The sequence below is a fragment of the Hyla sarda genome, chromosome 4 (assembly GCF_029499605.1).
Source record: "Hyla sarda isolate aHylSar1 chromosome 4, aHylSar1.hap1, whole genome shotgun sequence".
Classification (NCBI taxonomy): Eukaryota; Metazoa; Chordata; class Amphibia; order Anura; family Hylidae; genus Hyla; species Hyla sarda.
The window spans coordinates 151,970,852-151,989,282 of record NC_079192.1 but is presented as its reverse complement, the minus strand read 5'-3'; the positions used below and the strand labels follow the sequence as shown (position 1 = coordinate 151,989,282).

Sequence of the window (18,431 nt, the reverse complement as noted above, 5' to 3'; positions counted from 1 at the left end):
ACAAATACTAGAGATATTTAAAGAGAACATTTTCAAGCATGTTGCAAGAATTTCTGTTATATATCATTTTTAATAAATAGAAAAAAAAATGTAAAAACGCAGATAATTAAATTGTCAGTCATTCAGTAAACAACAAGAATTGCTTGGGAACCCTTGTGTTATTTGTGACACTATACATAGTGTTTTTTTTTCCAAATGAACAGAGCAATAACTGCTAAGGCTTAGCAAATATGGACAATTTACCCCAAGATGAAAAAAAACGCTATAAGTGTTATACGAAACATATGTTATAGAGGCAGTAAATGTATTACTGAAATGTCCCTTTATACTAGAGTTTAAAAATTATAGAATAAGCTTGTGTATTTTTCTCAAGGATCAATTACTGAGCCATATTTGTCACATACAAGACAATAAAGTCTAAAATATGGACCTGTCTTCCAGAATTTCTGCCTCCATTCTCTTATAGGTGGTAAATAGAGATGATTGAAGTTACAGTGATTCGATTCATCACGAACTTCTCGGCTCGGCAGTTGGTGACTTTAACCTGCATAAATGAGTTCAGCTTTCAGGTGCTCCGGTGGGCTGGAGACTCTCTCCTAGGACTGTATCCACCTTTTCCAGCCCACCGGAGCACCTGAAAGCTGAACTCATTTATGCAGGATAAAGTCATCAACTGCTGAGCCGAGAAGTTTGTGACGAATCGAATCACTAACTTCGCTCAGCTCTATTGGTAAATATAGCTCTGTAATTGTTTGTGTAAAATGCAGACAAGGTAAATATTTAATGATTCACTCTGTCTGGAAATCTTGCCTTTAATACAAAGTTGAGGACTTTTAGGAAGCTTACCTTGTCCAAACTTTTCTCTTCTACCTATATGTTTCACTAGAAAGTCCTCTAATGTACACCTGTGCCTTCCTTAGCTTTTTCCACCAGGATTCCCCACCATTCTAATGGTCACTGTAAACTGGTGGCTGTATCTTTATCCAGTGCTCGGGAGACGCCTGAAACCATGAAAGGGGTCATCCATGACTTAGGTTTTTTTTTATTTTTTATTTTAAGTGTCTCAAATGCTTTCAAATTTATAGGCAATTATTCAAATTTCCGATCGTGCCCTGATCCCCCTACAGTCTCCTGTCAGCACCATGTTCATCCTTTTAGAGCAGTTGTCACATGATCGCAGCCAATCAAAAACCTTGGCGGACAAAAGCTGTAGTGTAGGCATCACAGCTCAGTTATAGGAGCCATGATGCCCGAAGTATGGTCTTTGAACACAAAGGCCCCTATCTGGCTGCGGCTGTCAAATGACGGCTGCTCTAAAAGTGATCAGAAAGGGGAGTAACTGCCGATTATTTTAAAGCATTTGTGGTGCTTTTAAATATTAAAAACACAAAGTCTGTACAAGAGGTAGAATCCCACAGGACTTCTAGAATTAAGCCAAATACTGTTGTGCTACAAAAAATGTATTCACATACTTATACTTTTTCAAATATACTTCTCTAGTATAACAGTCCAGCAAAATATACTGAATAAGTTAAATAAAATGCTAACAATTAAACGTAAAATTAAAGTTTCACTCCACCAAAAACCTCTAATACCAAGCGTGACTATAGTACAGTAATGCCAAACTTGACATTTACAGGGATTTAGGAAGCAACAAGGTGTTGTATGGTTGTATCATCTCACTACAGTGTTATTTTACCTCTCCCAGCCTGTGAAATGGAGAGAGTCCTGGGGTAACAAGGGATTTTGTTTCATTGGCTGACATACTTGTAATACGTCTGGATAAAACAACAAATATATTGTTATGGCTATGTCCACACCACCCCCATAGATTTCCCTGGAAGGATCAGGACAATAAAAAAAGGATATGCTGTATCTGCTGCATGCTGGGCACCAATGGCACCTGTTGGACTTTGAGGCTATGTTCACACATCAGAATTTCTGCATGGAATTCCGCATGAATTTATAGCTAATACACTTCAATGGGATTCCACAGTCCCATTGACACAGCCGTATTTCTGCTGCAGGAATTCCATTGAAGTAAATAGAAATTATTGCACTATTTTCATACAGAATTCTGAGAAGAATTTCTGCCGTGTGAACATAGCCTAATGGATTCCATAAAGTTTCCATTAAGTGGTCTGGGGTTTTATAGACAAAAGTAGCACACATTTTTTTATATTTCTGACAGTAGCTCCTAATAGAACAGCCAGAGATAAGGCAGCACCACGTGATACGTCCTCTTTATTATACCATTGTCTATGCATATACCTCTGATGCATGTGTGAATCTAGCCTAACTCTTGTAGAGCTGGACAAGTTTTAAATCAACTGGTGCCAGAAAGTTAAACAGATTTGTAAATTACTTCTATTAAAAAATCTTAATCCTTCCTGTACTTATTAGCTGCTGAATACTACAGCGGAAATTCTTTTCCGTTTGAAACACAGAGCTGTCTGCTGACATCATGAGCTCAGTGCTCTCTGCTGACATCTCTGTCCATTTTAGGAACTGTCCAGAACAGCATATGTTTGCTATGGGGATTTCCTTTTACTCTGGACAGTTCCTAAAATGGACAGAGATGTCAGCAGAGAGCACTGTGCTCATGATGTCAGCAGACAGCTCTGTGCTTCAAACGGAAAAGAATTTCCTCTGTAGTATTCGGCAGCTAATAAGTACAGGATTAAGATTTTTTAATAGAAGTAATTTACAAATCTGTTTAACTTTCTGGCACCAGTTGTTTTAAAAAAAAAAAAAAAAAAAAAAAAAAAAAAAGAAGTTTTTCACCGGAGTACCCCTTTAAGTTTTTTCTTGAGCACTGGCAAGCCGAGAGATGGATAAACTGGCTTAGGGCCAGTTCACACTACGTTTGTAGTGTACGGGTACCGGATCCGGTTGGGAGGAGCAAAACCGGCTGCTCCCGTACCCCAGCCAGATCCGGCTGGAACCCTATTCATTTCAATGAGCAGACCGGAGTCAAACGATGACTCCGGTCGGCTCATTTTTGCCCCATATACGGTTCTCTTACCGGACATAAAACAGTGGTATACAACGATTTTAGGATAGGTGGAAAAAACCGTATACCGGACAAAAATAGTTTGACTCTGGTCTGCTCATTGAAATGAATGGGGTTCCAGATAGATTCGGCTGAGGTACGAGGTAGTGTGAACCCAGTTTTACCAGCATGAACAGATCCCTATATCTCAGTGCCATGCACCACATGACTGTAAAATGACTTAGATTGACAACAAATACTTAAAATATTTAGTTTTCAATTTTTTAAACTTTTATGCAATAATGTCAACAGTAGCAAGGTTATCCTGGAAATGACAGATACTTTCATGGCCATAAATGTTGGCACTCCTGAAATTTTTCTAGAAAATGAAGTATTTCTCACAGAAAAGGATTGCAGTTACACATGTTTTGCTATACACATGTTTATTCCCTTTGTGTGTATTGAAACTAAACCAAAAAAAAGGGAGGAAAAAATAAGCAAATTGAACATAATGTCACACCAAACTCCAAAAATGGTCTGGACAAAATTATTGGCACCCTTTCAAAATTATGGGAAAAAAAGAAGATTGTTTTAAGCATGGGATGCTCCTTTAAACTCCCCTGGGACAAGTAACAGGTGTGGGCAATATAAAAATCACACCTGAAAGGAAATAAAAAGGAGAGAAGTTCACTTAGTCTTTGCATTGTGTGTCTGTGTGTGCCACACTAAGCATGGACAACAGAAAGAGGAGAAGAGAACTGTCTGAGGACTTGAGAACCAGAATTGTGGAAAAATATAAACAATCTCAAGGTTACAAGTCCACCTCCAGAGATCTAGATTTGCCTTTGTCCACAGTGCGCAACATTATCAAGAAGTTTGCAGCCCATGGCACTGTAGTTAATCTCCGTGGGCGTGGATGGAAGAAAAAAAAAATTTGATGAAATGTGTCAACGCAGGATAGTCAGGATGGTGGATAAGCAGCCCCAAACACGTTTCAAAGATATTCAAGCTGTTCTGTAGGCTCAGGGAGCATCAGTGTCAGCATGAACTATCCGGCGACATTTAAATGAAATAAAACGCTATGGCAGGAGACCCAGGAGGACCCCACTACTGACATAGAAATAAAAGAGCAAGACTAAATTTTGCCAAAATGAAATTGAGCAAGCCAAAATCCTTCTGGGAAAACATCTTATGGACAGAAGAGACCAAGATAGAGCTTTTTGGTAAAGTACATCATTCTACTGTTTATCGAAAACGGAATGAGGCCTACAAAGAAAAGAACACAGTACCTACAGTGAAATATGGTGGAGGTTCAATGATGTTTTGGGGTTGTTTTGCTACCTCTGGCACTGGGTGCCTTGAATGTGTGCAAGGCATCATGAATCTGAGGATTACCAACGGATTTAGGGTCGCATTGTACAGCCCAGTGTCAGAAAGCTGGGTTTGCATCCGAGATCTTGGGTCTTCCAGCAGGACAATGACCCCAAACATGTGTCAATAGCACCCAGAAATGGATGGCAACAAAGCGCTGGAGAGTTCTGAAGTGGCCAGCAATGAGTCCAGATCTAAATGCCATTGAACAAATGTGGAGAGCTCTTAAAATTGCTATTGGGAAAAGGCCTGGAGCAGTTTGCAAAGGAAGAGTGGTCCAACATTCCGGCTGAGAGGTGTAAGAAGCTTATTGATGGTTATAGAAAGCGACTGATTTCAGTTATTTGTTCCAAAGGGTGTGCAACCAAATATTAAGTTAAGGGTGCCAATAATGTTGTCCAGCCCATTTTTTGGAATTTGGTGTGACATTATGTCCAATTTGCTTTTTTTCCTCCCTTTTTTGGTTTAGTTCCAATACACACAAAAGGGAATAAACATGTGTATAACAAAACATGTGATGCCGCATTCCTTTTCTGTAAGAAATACTTAATTTTCTTGAAAAAGTTCAGGGGTGCCAACATTTACGGCTATTACTGTATGTTTAGATACCTTAAAGTAATAACTCTAGCCAAAAGGGCAATGTTTCACTAAATTGCATGTATAATAGTGGTGCCTCCATGAATGTGCTTATTAAGGAACTAGGTTGCACCCAAAGTAAACATATTTGTAAGCATAAAATGCACAGTGAACTTCCATTTGCCTAGTCATACTGCATACAGTACAGTTTATACATTTCCCATAGCAACAATGTGTCATCTTCATGTATATAAGGCCGGGGTGATACATTGATAGGTAGACAGTCCAAGTCTTCATGGTGGTTTTCACACCACAAATCTACCTGCAGTTTATTCTCCAGCTCCAAACTGGTCATCATCTCTGTGATCTCGGTATTTCATGTATGAATCCCCTTCAGGATTAAAAGGCCCTATTTTTACATTCAGCTTCTCAAAAAGTTTCTGTGCTGCATGCTTAGCTTGTTTTTCCTATGGATTGAACAGCGAAAAGTGTTAGTAGAATAAACAGCAAATTGCAAATTTGCAATATTTGTAACAAGTGTGTGTCTAGCTCTGTGCTTCCCAACCAGGGTGCCTCCAGCTGTTGCAAAACTACAACTCCCAGCGTGCCCGGACAGCCAACGGCTGTCCGGGCATGCCGGGAGTTGTAGTTTTGCAACAGCTGGAGGCACCCTGGTTGGGAAGCACTGGTCTAGCTACTAGTGATGTTGTTTCTTGTAATAACATTCTATATGATGATTATTATGTAGGAATATCACTCATATAATCAGTTGACTTCTTTCAATTTTACACCTGGCCTGCAGCATTCACAGACATGTGTCATGCGTACAACAGAATATTTTCTGAAACCGGTGGGCCAGCTGACAAGTGCTCAGAGATCTCATACAGGATAGAATGTCTTGTGGCATACAAGGATGCGACATTCCATTCCACTTCTTATGCTAAATGCTGGTCGATAAGTTGATTACTAGGTACTTGCAAAGTATACAGACGATAATACATACTGGAAGGATTAAGATTTTTTTTTAATAGAAGTAATTTACAAAATCTGTTTAACTTTCTGGCACCAGTTGATATAAAAAAAAAAAAAATAAATAAATTCCACCCGAGTACCCCTTTAAATGGACATCAGTTGCACCCAGTGGACTCCATTCCTTCTAACAAATAAGTTTGCTAGGGTATGCACCCACTGCTGAGACCATCACAGACCCTGAGAATAAAGGGGACAAAGATCCACTGAAACTGTCTAATTCTTAGCCCACGTTCACATGACAGAATATCCAAGCTGAATCCAGCAGTAAAATGCACCGTGCACAAAGCGGAATTTCTGCGGCGGAAATTCCAATTGCGGCCTTCGTCAAAAGTACCAACATGTCAATTCCTTTGATGGAATCCTCTCGGAAATGCATTGCAGCCTATGGAGATGGCACATTAGTTTGTCTTAGTACTGGCATGTTCTGCTGACACCTGCTAGTTGCAGAATGTCTGCCCGGACGGTCTGTAAATATTCCACCGTGTGAACATAGCCTAAAGGTATGTTCCAAATGTGGAAATTTCCTCACAGATAATCATCTTTCTGCTCAATGGCAAAATAAAAACAGAAATGAGGCGGAACTGTAGCTAATTTGGCATGAAGTCCCATTTCCTTCATGGGATTTAACTCATAGATGACTGACATGGGGGGGGGGGGGGGGGCATCAGTAGAACTGCTGGAGAGGAAGAGGAGTCTGGCTGTGACATTTGGGATGAACTGAAGAGGGGTGAGTTTAAAGAAGGGAAGGCCTATTAGTAAAGAGTTACAACAGTCAAGTAGGGCAAAAACCACTATTAATCGGTTGTCAACTATTTTCATAATGGATTAATCGGTTGGTCGATTATTAGTTGGTCAGCCAATTTGTAAAGTTCACATACACACAGCGATTTTCACTATGTATATATGCAACTGTGGTCCTCGGCAGCCCTTGCAAGGAAAAAAAAAATATTCTATTGAGAAGAATTATATGTATTTTAAATACAATCATGGCTGTAAATGTTGGCACCCCTGAAATTTTTCAAGAAAAATAAGTACTTCTCACAGAAAAGGATTGCAGTAACACACGTTTTGCTATACACATGTTTATTCCCTTTGTGTGTATTGGGATTAAACCAAAAAAGGGAGGAAAAAAAAAAAAGAAAATTGGACATAATGTCACACCAAACTCCAAAAATGGTCTGGACAAAATTATTGGCACCCTTTCAAAATTGTGGAAAAATAAGATTGTTTCAAGCATGTGATGCTCTATTAAACTAACCTGGGGCAAGTAACAGGTGTGGGCAATATAAAAATCACACCTGAAAGCAGATAAAGAGGAGAGAAGTTCACTTAGTCTTTGCATTGTGTGTCCGTGTGTGCCGCACTAAACATGGACAACAGAAAGAGGACAGAAGAGAACTGAGTCTGAGGACTTGAGAACCAAAATTGGGGAAAAATATCAACAATCTCAAGGTTACAAGTGCATCTCCAGAGATCTATATTTGCTTTTGTCCACAGTGCGCAACATTATCAAGACGTTTGCAACCCATGGCACTGTAGCTAATCTCCCTGGGCATGGACGGAAGAGAAAAATTGATGAAAGGTGTCAACGCAGGATAGTCCGGATGGTGGATAAGCAGCCCCAAACAAGTTCCAAAAGATATTCAAGCTGTCCTGCAGGCTCAGGGAGCATCAGTGTCAGCGCAAACTATCCGTCGACATTTAAGTGAAATGAAACACTATGGCCGGAGACCCAGGAGGACCCCACTACTGACACAGAGACATAAAAAAGCAAGACTACATTTTGCCTAAATGAACCTGAGTAAGCCAAAATCCTTCTGGGGAAACGTCTTGTGGACAGAGGAGACCAAGATAGAGCTTTTTGGTAAAGCACATCATTCTACTATTTACCTAAAGCGGAATGAGGCCTAAAAAGAAAAGAACACAGTACCTACAGTAAAATATGGTGGAGGTTCAATGATGTTTTGGGGTTGTTTTGCCGCCTCTGGCACTGGGTGCCTTGAATGTGTGCACAAGGCATCATGAAATCTGAGGATTACCAACGGATTTTGGGTCGCACTGTACAGCCCAGTGTTAGAAAGCTGGGTTTGCGTCTGAGATCTTGGGTCTTCCAGCAAGACAATGACCCCAAACATATGTCAAAAAGCAGCCAGAAATGGATAGCAACAAAGTGCTGGAGAGTTCTGAAGTGGCCAGCAATGAGTCCAGATCTTAATCCCATTGAACACCTGTGTAGAGATCTTAAAATTGTTTTTGGGAAAAGGCGCCCTTCCAATAAAGAGACCTGGAGCAGTTTGCAAAGGAAGAGTGGTCCAACATTTAGGCTGAGAGGTGTAAGAAGCTTATTGATTGTTATAGGAAGTGACTGATTTCAGTTATTTTTTCCAAAGGGTGTGCAACCAAATATTAAGTTAAGGGTTCCAATAATTTTGTCCAGTGGATTTTTGGAGTTTGGTGTGACATTATGTTCAATTAGCTTTTTTTCCCTTCCTTTTTTTGGTTTAGTTCCAATACACATAAAAGGAATTAACATGTGTATAGCAAAACATGTGTTACTGAAATCCTTTTCTGTGTGAAAGATTTCAGAGGTGCCAACATTTGCAGCCATGACTGTATAATAATAAATACTTCTCTCAGCCTCCACAAAGCTCAGCATCTATCCAACCCCACAAATTCACTCTTTCCTAAAACACACAGAAGACCTTCAGTCCGATCCCTTTCCCTCATGAACTCCCTCCCTAATCTAACTCACAAATTTTCTTCTCCACTCCGGTAATTTTTATCCGATTAGTCGATCAATCAAAAGAATAAATCAGCCACCTAATCGATTATAAAAAATAATAGTCTCAGCCCTATAGTCAAGGAAATAATAAATCAGAACAATCAATGTTTTAGCAGTTTCAGATATAGGGAGGACATGATGTTTGGAGACAGCAGAAAGACAGTTACAGGTATTGGGTAGGAGTGCAGGGGTGATATCACAGGAAGAGGTATAGAGATGTGTGTCATCAGTGTAGAGATGGTACAGGAAACCAAATCTATGGAAACCAGACTGTAAAGGGTCAAGGAGGGAGTTCTCAGAGAGATAGTGGATTAGGCCGCAATAGACCAAGTGTTCAAGTAGTTTGGAGATAAAGGGGAGATTATAGACGGGTCGATAGTTAGCTGCGTAGGAGCGGTCCAGAGATGTGGTTTTTTTCTCCATTAATAGGGTTATGACAGAATGCTTAGAGGAAAAGGAGGGAGGGAAAGATACTAGAGGAGAGGTCATAACATTTTAGTCAAGTGACTGGTGACAGCAGGGGATAGAGACTGGACGAGGTGTGAGGGGATAGGGTCACTAGTGCAGGTAGTGGAGCGAGAAGAAGAAGAGGAAAAAAATAAAATAAAAAGAGCCTGGAGATTTCATCCTCCAGCTTAATCCATCTTAATTGATTACTTAAGAATTAGACCAGAAGTAATTAACCCAGTCACATACTAAACAGGGGGAAACAGATTTCTGACTATAGTTAAAGTCAGAAACAGCAAGTAACAACCCAAGTTGTTAGTAGTGATGTGTATTTATAGTTTGCCACAATTATAAATAAGTTTTATTCAATGACAATACACCTACTATTCTAACAAGCTCATTTATGAAGAGTACAATTTCAAGGGTATTACCATAGCGATTGGGTTACTGTAGGGGATAGTACATTGGAAAATGTCAGCCAGATACAATGATCATCACCTCTACTTATGATCATCATAAAAAGAAAACAACCATTACCTCATAAGTTTTCTTCTGCACTATCTGAAGTGTTAGAGATTCATCCAGAGGTAGTAACTGGGCTGGAGAGTAATGAAGTGGTGGAAGTCTAGCAGCAGTGATGTCATCCAGATGTTTTCTGTCATATAATTTTCTCTGTTCCGGAGACATTCTAAGAGCTTTATCTCCTGGTGACTGATTCGGAGTTGAGCTGTTTGAGTCTGATGGCAATCTTAAAAATAAATAAATCAAATGAACAGCTTTCTTATCAAAGGAGCATGCACACACAACTAGAATCCGCAAAGATTTAGATGCAGAATATACGCATGTGAATCTGCACATTTCCACAAGGAAATCAAGCTCCCACTGACCTAAATAGAAAATGGATTTCATTGCCCAAATGCCACTGGAAAATACATACTTTTTGCTCTCAAAAAACCACACACATTTCTTCTGTTGTGAATCCACATAAATATCTATGTCAAAAACCATACTGATACCAGACCTGGATTCCACATGGATTTGAGCAGAGCGCTTCCTAGTCTGCGAAGGCCCCTTTCACACTAATGTTGTGCCCTGCACTTTTTTTGTGCCTTAGTGGACGTTCTTTTTGGACGAGCTCAACGGGTCCCGACAGATCCCATTTACTATTATGGGGTCCGTTGAGCGCTGTTTTTTTTCTGACAGGAGTAGCGGGAGGAAAAAATGTTGCATGATGTATTTTTCCTCCCGCTATTCTCCCTGGGCTCCCCGACGGACGTCACATTGTCACAGCGGCAGTGCCAAAGAAACTTTACAGCTGTCAGGTGGTCCGGAAGCCAGAAACGCCCATTGATTTAATGCAAATTGCCTAAAACAGCCGGGTTGGCTTCTTTCAGCTTCTTGACTTACTCCAAGAGCCACAAGCAGACCACGGGCCAAAAAGTCTTCTAAGGGAGATGGAAATATCCCTTTAAATTTGCTGTGGGGTGGGAAGCTCTAACGGTTTAAAAAGGTATACCAAACACTGCTTTATATGTACAATAAAATCCTTTAATTTAACATTTTAGGATTTAGAAATTAAAATCTGGCAGCTGTCAAGACAGTCCCAGTACAGTGTTTCATTATTTCATCAGTTCTACTTACATAGAGTACCCATGCTCAAGTAATAATTTAAACAAGGGACATGGGACCCCCTTATTGAGAGGTGTGGGTTCAAGGAGTGGGACCCAAAGCAATCAGACACTGATCAGCTATCCTGTGCATAGGTAGTAAGTGTGGACTGTGGCAGGACCTCTTCAACCCTTTCAAGACCAAGGGCTAATGGTGTTCACAGAAAAAAATATAATCTAAGACCACATGCAAATGCAAAAATAAAATAAAATGGCAATAAGCATATTCTGTTTCCCACTGACTTTGATTATAAGGAAATATGGACCATAACATATTTTTTTTTGGGCAAACTCCAAAGCGTTATTGACCACTTTTTTTTTGCATACAGCAAAACCAGATGAACTGTAATGGAAACAGTGAAACAGAGACAAAAACGCAGTGGGAACCCACCCTCACTTACCCCCATCTAAAATGCAAGGGTATCTGCGTGGAAATGCATCAATAAGAAGCACAGCACTTCTTTTTCCCCTGCATGTAGATATTCCTTTTAGAAGGCTGAGCTAACAAAATATCTGCCTGCTACCTCTGGACAAAGCCACCGGCTGTGGTGAAACATGTCGAGGGGTGCAGAGATCTAAGTTTTTAAAACAATGTATATGCTCTTTGGGATTCAGGATTAAACTACAGTTAAAAGGGTACTCCGCTGCTCAGCGTTTGGAACAAACTGTTCCGAATGCTGGAGCTCGTGACGTCATAGCCTCGCCCCCTCAATGCAAGTCTATGGGAGGGAGGGGGCGTGACATCCAACACGCCCCCTCCCATTAACTTGCATTGAGGGGGCGTGGCTATGAAGTCACAAGCTCCCGACTCCAGCGTTCGGAACAGTTTGTACTCCTTTAATCCTCACAACTGTTATGTGCAAGCTTGGCTAGTTGGAATATATACAGTGAGCAGATAATGAACCAGAGGGTATATACATAATTTTAATTCTGTGTGTTTAAGTTCATTATTTTCACTCAATTAAGCTTGTGGGAATTTCATATCTCAATAGTGAATGGCAAGAAGGGGCATTAATAACTGGCTATGGTAGTGAATAGAGATGAGCGAACTTACAGTAAATTCGATTCGTCACGAACTTCTCGGCTCGGCAATTGATGTCTTTTCTTGCATAAATTAGTTCACCTTTCAGGTGCTCCCGTGGGCTGGAAAAGGTGGATACAGTCCTAGGAGACTCTTTCCTAGGACTGTATCCACCTTTTCCAGCCCACAGGAGCACCTGAAAGCTGAACTCATTTACGCAGGATAAGTCATCAACTGCCGAGCCAAGAAGTTCGTGACCAATTGAATTTACTGTAAGTTCGCTCATCTCTAGTAGTGAATAGTAACAATTGTGCATGAAGTAAACTTTTGAAGTGTCAGAAATTTGACACGTCAGAAGTTTTTATAAATGACACTTTGGTGGCCCCAAGCAACCAGAATATGATGGTAACGCCAAATTGTGATAATGTCGGACAATACTACATTTCCCTATTACTTATACCTGTTAGTTCGGAATTTTTCCTTCCTTTGGACTGGGCTCAGTGACCTTCTTTCTATAACTTCAATAGAATGAGATTTCTTTGCTCCTCCACTACCAGGCCAGGTGTCCGTCTTTTCATATACAGAAGTCTCTGAGGAGTCTTTGTTGGTGTTGTCGCCACTTTCTTTAATACTAATCATCTTTAGGTTCTTTGCTAGATCATCTACCAAGTTCTCATCTGTGTGAGAGTCATTACTGCAAGTCTCTTCATTGATTTTCACAGAGGCAGGAGAGTTCAGGTCATCTGTGATCTTTGTGTCCATGGCATTAGTATGACTGGATGAGCTCTTATTACCTTGTGCCACAGTTGGGGACACGTCCCTTTCTTCTGAGGATTCGGCATTCTCTCTTAAATTACATTGCTGTTCCTGAAATTGTAACCTGAATGATGAAAGAAGATCCGTTGCCTCTTTCTGTCTATTATGTTTGGCAATAGCTGCTCGTATTTTTTCAGAGTAATCCAAAATCTTTTTGCCTCGGTCTGGAAGCTTAGCAATAAAATTTCTGCCAAAAAAAAAAAATTAAATAAAATCCAAACAAATGTTACAATAGTTAAAAGCAGCATCATTGAATTTTTACAGTAAACACAGATTTCTATGAAAGTCCCAAAAATTGGGGGTGTTTAAGCAATTCTATAGCATTAAGGCTATTTAATAAAAAAAAAATAAAAAAAATGTAATGGAGCCATCATATACAGTGGTCCCTCAAGTTACAATATTAATCGGTTCCAGGACGATCATTGTATGTTGAAACCATTGTATGTTGAGACCATAACTCTATGGAAACCTTGTGATTGGTTCTGAAGCCCCCAAAATGTCATCCAAAAAATAGGAAAAAGTGAGGATTAAAGAAAAATAAGCAGATAACTAATATAGATAAAGCAAATCCTAACATATAAAAGTAAGAAAGATCTGCTGGGAGCTGTAAATCACTGTCTATGTCAGTGTTTCCCAACCAGGGAGCCTCCAGCTGTTGCAAAACTACAACTTCCAGCATGCCCGGACAGCCGTTGGCTGTCCGGGCATGCTGGGAGTTGTAGTTTTGCAAAAAATGGAAGCACCCTGGTTGAGAAACAATGGTTTATGTAGAGGACAGGAGCTTCTTCAGGGTCCTATACAGTACACACAGTGTCCCAAATGGAGCCGCCCTTACTTGGTGTCCAAAAGAGCAGCAAACCCTGGCACAGGTAAGGAGTAGTACAGAACTTGTAGTTCCTCCATGTACTGTAGGGGGCGCTACCAGACAGCCAGTCAGTGCAGGCACTTCAGTAATAGAGGTGATTTACCGGTAAAATGCCCATTCTGATTGGTCAGTTCCTCCAGTTGTGACAGGTTTCACAGATCTGGACTGTCCGTACATTGTATGTTGAGTCTGGTTTCAAGTTACGACGGTCCAGAAAAAAACATTGTATGTTGAAACTATTGTATGTTGAGGCCAGTGTAAGTTGAGGGATCACTGTATATCTCTTGGCTTGATACTGATCAGGGGAACACTGCGGGATACAGCGCTGGTGTAGTTTTGCAACCCCTTCTAAACTCTTTCAATATAGCTTTGCAGGAAACTGTAACTAGCCCCATTCATAGGAGGTCAGAGAGCCTTCCTATCGTAAAGAGATAAATAGCAATGCCATCACTGTATGGAATGTTGTGAATAGACAGTGCACTTTACTGTAAAAACGGTGTAAGAGTACATTCACATGGCAGATTTTCCACAATGTAAAATTCCACTGCAGACCCCATTGAAGTCAATAGGGTCTGCAGTGGATTTTCCACAGCAGGAATTCCACTGCCAAAAATCTGCTGCAAACAGCCTGATCCCATTGAAACTCTCAGCAGGAAACAGTGAGAGCAATTAAATCTACCCATGCTTAAAATTGTCCTCTTCTGACCCCTATAAGTTTTTTAGCTCTCTGTATACAGGGATGTATGAGGATTAATATTTTTGCACCATGATCTATATTTTTTCAATGGTAACATTTTTGTATTGATGGGAAAAAAAAAATTCTGGACTTAAAAAAAAAATAAAAATAAAAAATAAAATAGGGCTGCACAATTTGGGAAATCTGCGATTTCGATTATGGAGGTAAATATTGTAATTTCAATATTCAAATGCGATAAGATATAGCCAACCCCCTCCCAATTTCATGTTCAGTGACTGAACATAAAATTGAGGGGATTGGAAATGAAATGGGGAGAAATGAGCTTAAATGGGCACTCTCAAAACACATTTTGCTATTGCTACTCCTTATGGTAAATAAAAAAATCTTTCTAATGTACTTTGTTTAAAAAAAAATTTCTGTTTTATTTGTATTTAAAAAATCTACCACTAGGTGTCTCCCTACTTGTCCAGAGCACATTTGCCCCTATCTCTTGCACAGACTTTGGACTCCTGTTGGTCTGGCATAAGTCCAAAATCAGGAAATGCAGTCTGAAGTGATGTGGGGGTCGTGTGCAGCCTTAGCCAATCATAGCTCATCTCACACTGAACTGCTCTGGGCTGTGTGTAGCAGAGTGAGGGAGGAAGTTCTCCCCTGTATGGCTTCAGATGATGTCACATCTGCTGAGTAATGCCCCTTCCCATTCTGTGAATCTGACTGAGCAGAAAATACAGAGCAATATCAAGGTAGAAAACTAAAAAAATAAAAATGAAGGCAGGGGGTGGTTTATCATGATGGGGGTAGTGAACTGGGAGGATTATAAAATTTAACAAGGTCATGATAGGTATTCTTTAATTAAATATGCCTGACCTGGTATAGTATAGTCCACACACTCTCAGGCATTGTTGTATTGCTCTATGGTGCAGCGCAGCCCAATGGGAGGGAGCAAAAGGAGTAAGTCATTTCTCTTTAGGACCAGAAAAGGGGGGGGGGGGGGGGGTGTTCATCTTTTCCTCCTCACCTTCTTATAGCCATAACTCTTAATTTTTCACCTACAGGCCCATATGAGGCTTGCTTTATGCACCAGCAATTGTACTTTGTAGGGACATCATTCATTTTACCACAGAGTCTATAGCAAAACATAAAAATATATATTTCAGGGGAGAAATAAAAAAATAAAACAATTTATCAACTTTTGGGGGGGGGGGGGGGGTGTTTAATTTCCATGAAGTGCACTTTTCGGTAACAATGACACATTATTTTTATTCTGTAGTTCCATAAGATTACAATGATACCCAATTGCGGGGCCGCCGAGTATAGAGTGGGCTCGAGTCAGGAGCCCAATCCATACACCCTGAGCACCAATGTGAGGTGCAGACTTGCGTCCGCTCCTGCACCTCACACCGTCATTATAAAAATAAAAAAAAAGGGGGGGGGGGAAGTCTGTCTGGCCCTGCTTGCCCAATACTGGGCTAAATCTATGAAAAATTCACCTGCCCCGTGCCCGGAACTACATGTCCTGGGCGTCGGGCGATAGGATTTCCACATCCCTGTGATCCAACTCTTATGCCATAGTCCAGTGTTTCCCAACTAGTGTTTCTCCAGTGGCTGTCCTGGCATGCTGGGAGCTGTAGTTTTGCTACAGCTGGAGGCACACTGGTTGAGGAACCCTGCTATAGACTAACGGCAGTGAAGGAGTCAGATTTGACTGACAGCCAGGGAGAGAAAGGTGCGCTGCCATGCCTTTAGGACTGATATGTCAAAAGTTTATATTATTGAAACTAACACTAACACCAGGAAAAAAAAAGGAGCTACTCAGATTAAAGTGCAAAAATGACGGAAACCTTTATTGTATACAAATCACAAGATAAAATCGTGCATGATTAAAATTGGGAGGAAAATGACACAGAAGGCGGCAAACCTAGGACATATTGTGTCAGAGAATAAGTGGCGAACATTAAAGTGCTGGTATGCGAATAGATGGTGATGATAACTGCTGGAATCACTCAATAGTAGTAAACACCATTAAAATATGAGGCTGAGAAGCACAATAAAGTGCAAGTGTGGAACATACCCCGGACGAAGGTCAGCGGACCGAAACACGTGGGGGGGGGCATCCTGGGACCTGTAGCAGCTATTATATCCTTGTGGTATGTATTAAGCGGTGTGCCTTGTCTATCACTGCATTTGCACACCTACCGTATACACTCGAGTATAAGCAGAGGTTTTTCAGCACGATTTTTCGTGCTGAAAACACCCCCCAAGGCTTATACTCGAGTGAACTCTCCGCCCTCAGTGGTCTTCAACCTGCGGACCTCCAGATGTTTCAAAACTACAACTCCCATCAAGCCCAGACAGCCATCGGCTGTCCGGGCATGCTGGAAGTTGTAGTTTTGAAACATCTGGAGGTCCGCAGGTTGAAGACCACTGCGGCCTTCGTCATCATCCAGACCACCCACCAATTGGGAATATTATTTGAGTTAGATTAGAAAATGTGGTTTGATGAGATATACTCTTTAGCAAAAAAATAAAAAAATAAGTTTTGACAGGTCATACTGACAGTGCTGAGACCTCCACCCACCGAGCAGGGAGAAGCATGCAGCGATCTCCATATAAGTCTATGGGGCCATCCAGAGAAGCTGGATGGAGATCGCTGCGATCCATGAAATGAAAGTGACGGCCCTGTTGGACTAGTGATGGCGAGTGGGTATAATAGGAGCAAAAAATAAAAACTAAGACCTGGCATGCTTCTCTAACACTGTGAAACGCAGCCCATACTTTTTCCCCACCGTGAACCTGAAATCCACGTGGCGGATTACAAGAGACACGTTCAGTATGAACATCTTTTTTCAAGAAGAAAATAAATAAACCAGGATGCTTAACCCTTGCGATCGGAGCAAATACACATCCAAAGAGAATGATACATCAGACCTCTGGGGTTTGTGCTGCACATTACTCTGATGATGTGTGAACATGGCCCGAAACGTAACAAGCATGGCTGCACTTTTTCTTTGGTCACCTCCCTGTGTAGCACCAGAGATAACAGAGCTGAGAAAGGCTGTGTCAGGGCTGTGCTTCCAAATAGTAGCAAAAAATAAATAATATAAAAAAATTGTCTCCGTGACTACAGAGCCTATGTACCTTCTGGCAATGTTTTCCAAACAGCGTGTCTCCAGCTGTTGCAAAACTACAACTCCCATCATGCCCGGACAGCCTTTGGCTGTCCGGGCATGCTGGGAGTTGTAGTTTTGCAACAGCTGGAGAAACACTGTCTTCTAGTAGCCTTCCCTACTATCTTATGTCTCAGTAAATACATGAAGCCCTGACAACACGTGATCTCCATACCTATTACTCAGCAGCTTCTCCTGACGCTCCAACATCTCCGTGAGCTCCTCCAGCCTCTTCCCGTGAAGGTCCCCAGCACGGTCCAGCTTCCCTCTGTCCACCGGGGCAGACATGCCGTCCGCCGGGAGCACGGATGTGTAATTGTCACCGCTTCTAGATACTTCCCATCCGGTAGTAGGACCTTGATGACATCACGGTCACATGACTCTGTAATGTGTCATGTGACATGTGGTTTGAGAGACTTCCCGCCCTGGTAGAGGAGACTGATTGAGGTAGAAGCGCTGAGGAAGAATGGCGGGAGACTCACAGCTCGTGTCTGCGTCACCTTGTCGCTTCTACGTGCGTCTGTGTTATTGAGTTTTCTTAGAGGTATACAATAAGGACGAGTTCGCCACCCACTGGCATGCAGCCAAGAACGGGATGCTGACGTATTCCATGGTGGACAGCAGCAGGCGCCATTCATTTTAATTGGGCTTCAGTATGATGTCTGCTGCGGTATTGTGGCAGTTAACCTCTTAAATGGGTGGAAAACTTTTTTTTTAATCAACTGGTGTCAGAGAGTTAAACATATTTGTAAATGACTTCTATTAAAAAATCTTAATACTTCTAGTACTTATTAGCTGCTGAATACTACAGAGGAAATTATTTTCTTTTTGGAACACAGATCTCTCTGCTGACATCATGACCACACTGCTCTCTGCTGACATCTCTGTTCATTTTAGGAACTGTCCAGAACAGCATATGTTTTCTATGGGGATTTTCTCCTACTCTGGACAGTTCTTAAATGGGCACGGTCATGAAATAAAAAAAATTGACATGTTGT

The 18,431-nt window shown here is 41.1% G+C and overlaps 1 protein-coding gene across 2 annotated transcripts; it reads right to left on the bottom strand.

Annotated features, from left to right (window-relative positions):
- Positions 1-638: 638 nt before the first annotated feature.
- On the bottom strand, positions 639-17,932 carry POLR2M (RNA polymerase II subunit M). Of its 2 annotated transcripts, XM_056572417.1 has the most exons (5): positions 17,609-17,932; positions 12,349-12,891; positions 9,738-9,948; positions 5,262-5,406; positions 639-1,001 (listed from the first exon to the last, which is right to left on the bottom strand). In XM_056572417.1, the coding sequence occupies exons 1-4, from the start codon at positions 17,719-17,721 to the stop codon at positions 5,269-5,271; spliced, it is 1,005 nt and encodes a 334-aa protein (XP_056428392.1). In that variant the 5' UTR covers positions 17,722-17,932; the 3' UTR covers positions 639-1,001; positions 5,262-5,268. The 2 variants fall into 2 exon arrangements, with proteins under 2 accessions (XP_056428392.1, XP_056428391.1); XM_056572416.1 differs by lacking the exon at positions 639-1,001 and having other exon boundaries at positions 4,896-5,406.
- Positions 17,933-18,431: the final 499 nt, after the last annotated feature.